The sequence below is a fragment of the Pseudochaenichthys georgianus genome, unplaced genomic scaffold (genome assembly GCF_902827115.2).
Source record: "Pseudochaenichthys georgianus unplaced genomic scaffold, fPseGeo1.2 scaffold_2195_arrow_ctg1, whole genome shotgun sequence".
Classification (NCBI taxonomy): domain Eukaryota; kingdom Metazoa; phylum Chordata; class Actinopteri; order Perciformes; family Channichthyidae; genus Pseudochaenichthys; species Pseudochaenichthys georgianus.
In genome coordinates this window covers 1-8287 of record NW_027262838.1, presented here as the reverse complement: position 1 = coordinate 8287, position 8287 = coordinate 1, and the positions used below count along the sequence as shown (strand labels likewise).

At 50.1% G+C, this 8287-nt stretch overlaps 1 protein-coding gene across 1 annotated transcript; it reads right to left on the bottom strand.

Annotated features, from left to right (window-relative positions):
- Window positions 1-2968, bottom strand: LOC117441935 (interferon a3-like). Its single transcript, XM_034077943.2, has 5 exons — window positions 2685-2968; window positions 2350-2421; window positions 2114-2266; window positions 390-467; window positions 1-126 (listed from the first exon to the last, which is right to left on the bottom strand). Exons 1-5 carry the CDS (start codon window positions 2946-2948, stop codon window positions 1-3), a joined length of 693 nt encoding a protein of 230 aa, XP_033933834.1. The 5' UTR covers window positions 2949-2968.
- Window positions 2969-8287: the final 5319 nt, after the last annotated feature.

The window sequence follows — 8287 nt, the reverse complement described above, 5'->3', positions numbered from 1 at the left end:
TTAAGGGTGATGTCGGCGCCGCCTCGCAGACCGATCTTTGATGTTCGGCTGAACCAGAACATCCAGCTGCACCAGGTGAGCCCGGGTCTCCCACCTCACCTGCTCCCAGGACCCCCTGCTGCCCCCCTGCAGAGAGGCACACTGTGTTAATACCACACACACTGCATATAAACACACACACTGCGTATAAACACACACACACACACACACACACACACACACACACACACACACACACACACACACACACACACACACACACACACACACACACACACACACACACACACACACACACACACACACACACACACACACACACACACACACACACACACACACACACACACACACACACACACACTCTCTGTGTTCTACAGTGTACTCACAGTGCGGAGCAGGGTCACGTTCTCCAGCATCCTGAAGTATTTGTACAGCGTGGTGACAGCTGATGTGTTGGAGGGAATCTGCACACACACACACACACACACACACACACACACACACACACACACACACACACACACACACACACACACACACACACACACACACACACACACACACACACACACACACACACACACACGCACGCACACACACACACACACACACCTTTATTATAATGAGCCAGCATTTCATCACTTGCTGTCCCCTGGTTTTGTGATGTTACCGTTCTGTAGTTCCTTTGTAACCCTAACGTGAGAGGACATTCAGCACCAGGTGTCTCTTATTGTGAAAGGACTTCTAATTGAAGTGTCTTATTGTGAAAGGATGTCTAATTGAAGTGTCTTATTGTGAAAGGACTTCTAATTGAAGTGTCTTATTGTGAAAGGACGTCTAATTGAAGTGTCTTATTGTGAAAGGACTTCTAATTGAAGTGTCTTATTGTGAAAGGACGTCTAATTGAAGTGTCTTATTGTGAAAGGACTTCTAATTGAAGTGTCTTATTGTGAAAGGACTTCTAATTGAAGTGTCTTATTGTGAAAGGACGTCTAATTGAAGTGTCTTATTGTGAAAGGACTTCTAATTTAAGTGTCTTATTGTGAAAGGACTTCTAATTGAAGTGTCTTATTGTGAAAGGACGTCTAATTGAAGTGTCTTATTGTGAAAGGACTTCTAATTGAAGTGTCTTATTGTGAAAGGACGTCTAATTGAAGTGTCTTATTGTGAAAGGACTTCTAATTGAAGTGTCTTATTGTGAAAGGACGTCTAATTGAAGTGTCTTATTGTGAAAGGACTTCTAATTGAAGTGTCTTATTGTGAAAGGACTTCTAATTGAAGTGTCTTATTGTGAAAGGACGTCTAATTGAAGTGTCTTATTGTGAAAGGACTTCTAATTGAAGTGTCTGATTGTGAAAGGACTTCTAATTGAAGTGTCTTATTGTGAAAGGACTTCTAATTGAAGTGTCTTATTGTGAAAGGACGTCTAATTGAAGTGTCTTATTGTGAAAGGACTTCTAATTGAAGTGTCTCATTGTGAAAGGACTTCTAATTGAAGTGTCTTATTGTGAAAGGACGTCTAATTGAAGTGTCTTATTGTGAAAGGACTTCTAATTGAAGTGTCTTATTGTGAAAGGACGTCTAATTGAAGTGTCTTATTGTGAAAGGACTTCTAATTGAAGTGTCTTATTGTGAAAGGACTTCTAATTGAAGTGTCTTATTGTGAAAGGACTTCTAATTGAAGTGTCTTATTGTGAAATGACGTCTAATTGAAGTGTCTTATTGTGAAAGGACTTCTAATTGAAGTGTCTCATTGTGAAAGGACTTCTAATTGAAGTGTCTTATTGTGAAAGGACGTCTAATTGAAGTGTCTTATTGTGAAAGGACTTCTAATTGAAGTGTCTTATTGTGAAAGGACTTCTAATTGAAGTGTCTTATTGTGAAAGGACTTCTAATTGAAGTGTCTTATTGTGAAAGGACTTCTAATTGAAGTGTCTTATTGTGAAAGGACGTCTAATTGAAGTGTCTTATTGTGAAAGGACGTCTAATTGAAGTGTCTTATTGTGAAAGGACGTCTAATTGAAGTGTCTTATTGTGAAAGGACGTCTAATTGAAGTGTCTTATTGTGAAAGGACTTCTAATTGAAATGTCTTATTGTGAAAGGACTCACGCAGTGTAGCACGTCCTCTCGCTGCCTGTTGATGTTCGTCCGGAACTTCTCGGTGGAGGTTCGGTTCCAGCCGGCGGCGGACATGCTTGCGTTGTTGAACAGCTGAGCGATGAACGACAGAGTTTCTCCCACGAACGCCAGCTGAGACGGCACCTGCACAGGTGAGCAGTGATGACATCATCAGTGTCAGAGAGTGAGGCGAGGAGAGAAGTAGAAGGTTTGTGTGTGATATTCACCGTCTCCCTCCGGATGCGTCTGTAGGCTCTGTTCGGGAACGGGACCGGGCGCTCGTCTCGCAGCGGGCCGCCCTGCCGCACAAACACACACGTTATTTACTTACATATATATTTACTTTCTTATTTACTTCTATTTCTTTTTCCTTTATTTCACCACAAGCTGCTGGAAACTGTTTTCATTATAAATCATTACCAACAGAACACATACATGTCCATAACTGTGTGTGTGTGTGTGTGTGTGTGTGTGTGTGTGTGTGTGTGTGTGTGTGTGTGTGTGTGTGTGTGTGTGTGTGTGTGTGTGTGTGTGTGTGTGTGTGTGTGTGTGTGTGTCTCACCATGCTGTTGATCCAGCTCAGAGCCTCTCCACTCTGCGTGCTGTAGTCCGACAGCCAATCAGAGCAGAGCGCCGAGGTCAGCTGAGCAGAGAGGACGAGGAGAAGGAGGTGTGACATCATGATGAAGGTGGAGGTGATGAAGGTGATGGTGATGAAGGTGATGAAGGTGGTGGTAAAGGTGATGAAGGTGATGGTGAAGGTGATGAAGGTGATGGAGCTCCTGGAGGTTCTGTCTCTTTCTGCAGATCTCACACTTTTATCCATCGCAGAGTGAAACAGAGAAATTCCCAGTTTCCCTTTCCACACTACAACACCAGGTAATACTATAATATGACCATACTGCTGACCATACTCTGTAGTAATACACATACTTATATATATAAGTATATATATAAGTATTATCAGCAACATGTTGGAAGTATTTAGAGTATTTATGATTTAAAGCCTGCTGCTCATAAATTATGATATCTCCCATCAGTAGTACACAGTACACAGTAGAAGTACACAGTAGAAGTACACAGTACACAGTAGAAGTACACAGTACACAGTAGAAGTACACAGTAGAAGTACACAGTAGAAGTACACAGTACACAGTACAAGTACACAGTACGCAGTAGAAGTACACAGTAGAAGTACATAGTACACAGTAGAAGTACACAGTACACAGTAGCCTATACAGTACACAGTAGAAGTACACAGTACACAGTAGAAGTACACAGTACACAGTAGCCTACACAGTACACAGTAGAAGTACACAGTACACAGTAGAAGTACACAGTACACAGTAGCCTACACAGTACACAGTAGAAGTACACAGTACACAGTAGAAGTACACAGCACACAGTAGCCTACACAGTACACAGTACACAGTAGAAGTACACAGTACACAGTAGAAGTACACAGTAGAAGAACACAGCACACAGTAGCCTACACAGTACACAGTACACAGTAGAAGTACACAGTACACAGTAGAAGTACACAGTACACAGTAGAAGTACACTGTAGAAGAACACAGCACACAGTAGCCTACACAGTACACAGTACACAGTAGAAGTACACAGTACACAGTAGAAGTACACAGTACACAGTAGAAGTACACAGTACACAGTAGAAGTACACTGTAGAGCAGTGTTTTATTGTGAAAGTCCCTTCACTTTTCTGCTTCACACTTTCACTTTCCAGACTTTGCGGCACAGAAACGAGCCCTTCAGAATAAAAGCTTCCCTTCAGAATAAAAGCTTCCCTTCTCCCCACAGACCAGTGGAGCGGCTGGTTCCACCGACCGGAAGTGACGCTGCGTGTGTGTGTGTGATATTCAACTTTTAAAGAAAGCTCTTATTCTGAAGGCGTCCCTCCGTTTGTCTGGAAACAGTGACGTCAGCCTCGTTTTCGCTTTCTGGTCGTCTAGGAAACGCTGTGACGTCATACCCGCCGATGTGGGATACTCTTCCACTTTTCTTGCATTTGACGTATTTGTGCTGCGATGTTTGTCATGATGTTTTGTGAGGGACATGTTCATAATGTCTCACCATGCTGCTGATCCAGAGCCTCTGTGCCTGTGTTTAGCTCAAGGCTACATCTGGGATATCTCATGTTTGAAGTGTTCTTTAGAGGCGGGCGGTCCTTTTGGAGAAACCAGCTGAGTGAGCTAGAATGAGAAAATACACACAAACGCGCACATGACCAATGAGGGCACGAGATAATGTGCACAGATGGAAAGCTGTCGGGGCGTTAAGAGCGTGCATGGAATATAACACATCGAGGCTTAAAGACGTGAAGCCTGATCGATCCTCCGTAATCCTCAGCGAGTCTTCCAACACTCCCACACCTGGTCCTGGACGTGGCTTCCGCACCTGGTCCTGGACGTAGCTTCCACACCTGGTCCTGGACGCAGCTTCCGCACCTGGTCCTGGACGTAGCTTCCACACCTGGTCCTGGACGTAGCTTCCACACCTGGTCCTGGACGCGGCTTCCACACCTGGTCCTGGACGCGGCTTCCACACCTGGTCCTGGACGTGGCTTCCACACCTGGTCCTGGACGTAGCTTCCACACCTGGTCCTGGACGCGGCTTCCACACCTGGTCCTGGACGTGGCTTCCACACCTGGTCCTGGACGCGGCTTCCACACCTGGTCCTGGACGTAGCTTCCACACCTGGTCCTGGACGCGGCTTCCACACCTGGTCCTGGACGCGGCTTCCACACCTGGTCCTGGACGTGGCTTCCACACCTGGTCCTGGACGTGGCTTCCGCACCTGGTCCTGGACGTAGCTTCCACACCTGGTCCTGGACGTGGCTTCCACACCTGGTCCTGGACGTAGCTTCCACACCTGGTCCTGGACGTGGCTTCCGCACCTGGTCCTGGACGTAGCTTCCACACCTGGTCCTGGACGCGGCTTCCACACCTGGTCCTGGACGTAGCTTCCACACCTGGTCCTGGACGCAGCTTCCACACCTGGTCCTGGACGCGGCTTCCACACCTGGTCCTGGACGTGGCTTCCACACCTGGTCCTGGACGTGGCTTCCGCACCTGGTCCTGGACGTAGCTTCCACACCTGGTCCTGGACGTGGCTTCCACACCTGGTCCTGGACGTAGCTTCCACACCTGGTCCTGGACGTGGCTTCCGCACCTGGTCCTGGACGTAGCTTCCACACCTGGTCCTGGACGCGGCTTCCACACCTGGTCCTGGACGTAGCTTCCACACCTGGTCCTGGACGCAGCTTCCACACCTGGTCCTGGACGCGGCTTCCACACCTGGTCCTGGACGTGGCTTCCACACCTGGTCCTGGACGTGGCTTCCACACCTGGTCCTGGACGCGGCTTCCACACCTGGTCCTGGACGCGGCTTCCACACCTGGTCCTGGACGTAGCTTCCACACCTGGTCCTGGACGCAGCTTCCACACCTGGTCCTGGACGTAGCTTCCACACCTGGTCCTGGACGTAGCTTCCACACCTGGTCCTGGACGCGGCTTCCACACCTGGTCCTAGACGTAGCTTCCACACCTGGTCCTGGACGCGGCTTCCACACCTGGTCCTGGACGTAGCTTCCACACCTGGTCCTGGACGCGGCTTCCACACCTGGTCCTGGACGTAGCTTCCACACCTGGTCCTGGACGCGGCTTCCACACCTGGTCCTGGACGCGGCTTCCACACCTGGTCCTGGACGTGGCTTCCACACCTGGTCCTGGACGCAGCTTCCACACCTGGTCCTGGACGTAGCTTCCACACCTGGTCCTGGACGCGGCTTCCACACCTGGTCCTGGACGTAGCTTCCACACCTGGTCCTGGACGCAGCTTCCACACCTGGTCCTGGACGTAGCTTCCACACCTGGTCCTGGACGCAGCTTCCACACCTGGTCCTGGACGCAGCTTCCACACCTGGTCCTGGACGCGGCTTCCACACCTGGTCCTGGACGCGGCTTCCACACCTGGTCCTGGACGCGGCTTCCACACCTGGTCCTGGACGCAGCTTCCACACCTGGTCCTGGACGCGGCTTCCACACCTGGTCCTGGACGTAGCTTCCACACCTGGTCCTGGACGTAGCTTCCACACCTGGTCCTGGACGCAGCTTCCACACCTGGTCCTGGACGCGGCTTCCACACCTGGTCCTGGACGCGGCTTCCACACCTGGTCCTGGACGCGGCTTCCACACCTGGTCCTGGACGTGGCTTCCACACCTGGTCCTGGACGCAGCTTCCACACCTGGTCCTGGACGTAGCTTCCACACCTGGTCCTGGACGCGGCTTCCACACCTGGTCCTGGACGTAGCTTCCACACCTGGTCCTGGACGCAGCTTCCACACCTGGTCCTGGACGTAGCTTCCACACCTGGTCCTGGACGCAGCTTCCACACCTGGTCCTGGACGCAGCTTCCACACCTGGTCCTGGACGCGGCTTCCACACCTGGTCCTGGACGCGGCTTCCACACCTGGTCCTGGACGCAGCTTCCACACCTGGTCCTGGACGTAGCTTCCACACCTGGTCCTGGACGCGGCTTCCACACCTGGTCCTGGACGCAGCTTCCACACCTGGTCCTGGACGTGGCTTCCACACCTGGTCCTGGACGCAGCTTCCACACCTGGTCCTGGACGCGGCTTCCACACCTGGTCCTGGACGTAGCTTCCACACCTGGTCCTGGACGTAGCTTCCACACCTGGTCCTGGACGTAGCTTCCACACCTGGTCCTGGACGCGGCTTCCACACCTGGTCCTGGACGCAGCTTCCACACCTGGTCCTGGACGTGGCTTCCACACCTGGTCCTGGACGCGGCTTCCACACCTGGTCCTGGACGCAGCTTCCACACCTGGTCCTGGACGCAGCTTCCACACCTGGTCCTGGACGTAGTTTCCACACCTGGTCCTGGACGCAGCTTCCACACCTGGTCCTGGACGCAGCTTCCACACCTGGTCCTGGACGTAGTTTCCACACCTGGTCCTGGACGCAGCTTCAGCACAGCAGGCCCACCCTGCAGAGCACTCACAGTGACTTCAGATGATCTAATCCCATGTACCCTGTTGAGGCCCCCCCCCCCCCCTTGCTTCTCTCTCAGCTGCGTCTCAGGGCTTCTTAACATGTTTCAAAAAAGCTACTTTTGAGTTGTTTAGACTTAACACTTGTAGTTTCCTGTCGTGCTCCGTGAGAATAGATCCTGTCTGTTAAGTGTTATTATGGGAGGATGCTATTCCTGTGGTGCTGCTGCCTGTAGGCCCGTACGGCCGTACTGAGAGCGCATATAAGACCAGAACTCATGACCCTCTAATGAGAGGGTCATGAGGAAGAACTCTCAACTCACGGCTCATTACTTGTAGAATACGGTCATGCAGAATAAGGCATTGATAAGTGTTTCATAATGACTAATACAGAGCCAATATGCTGCTGATACGCAGGTTAATGAGCAGCTAGCTGATGGTGAACTAGTGAACCTTAATATAAAGCGTCACCCAGGTGCACCCTGGGAATAGAGCCCACGCTACACGATAACCACTCTGTTAACGAGGGCCTGTTTTCACCTGGTTTTAATACACCTTCATCTGATCGGCCGATGCAGACCACATCATTGTTTTTATAAACAGTCAACAGGATGTTGTAAAGCTCGGGCAGGTGGAGGACGCTTCCCAGAGCTCTCCTCTGCAGAGGTCCACGGGCCGAGAGCGAGGCCCGAGCAGTGGGGCTCGCTCTAACTCTGTCTTCCCTCAAAGTCTCCGTAGACAAGTTACCTGTTGTTGAACATCCAAATAAAACTGTTAAAAATCTAAATCTCTCTATCTCTCCATCCATCCATATATCCATCCATCTATCTGTCCATCTCTCTATCTCTCCATCCATCTCTCTATCTGTCCATCTCTCTATCTCTCCATCCATCTCTCTATCTATCCATCTCTCTATCTCTCCATCTATCCATATATCCATCCATCTATCTGTCCATCTCTCTATCTCTCCATCCATCTCTCTATCTGTCCATCTCTCTATCTCTCCATCCATCTCTCTATCTGTCCATCTCTCTATCTCTCCATCCATCTCTCTATCTATCCATCTCTCTATCTCTCCATCCATCCATATATCCATCCATCTATCTGTCCATCTCTCTATCTCTCCATCCATCT

Bases quoted from the DNA above. Each gene is read 5' to 3' on its own strand.
- LOC117441935 (XM_034077943.2), bottom strand. From the start codon at position 2,948: ATGGATAAAAGTGTGAGATCTGCAGAAAGAGACAGAACCTCCAGGAGC. The intron at 2,422-2,684 runs GTGAGACACACA...TTTGTGCGGCAG, and splicing joins TGAGCTGGATCAACAGCATG to GGCGGCCCGCTGCGAGACGA. The intron at 127-389 runs GTGAGTACACTG...GCCTCTCTGCAG, and splicing joins ACGTGACCCTGCTCCGCACT to GGGGGCAGCAGGGGGTCCTG.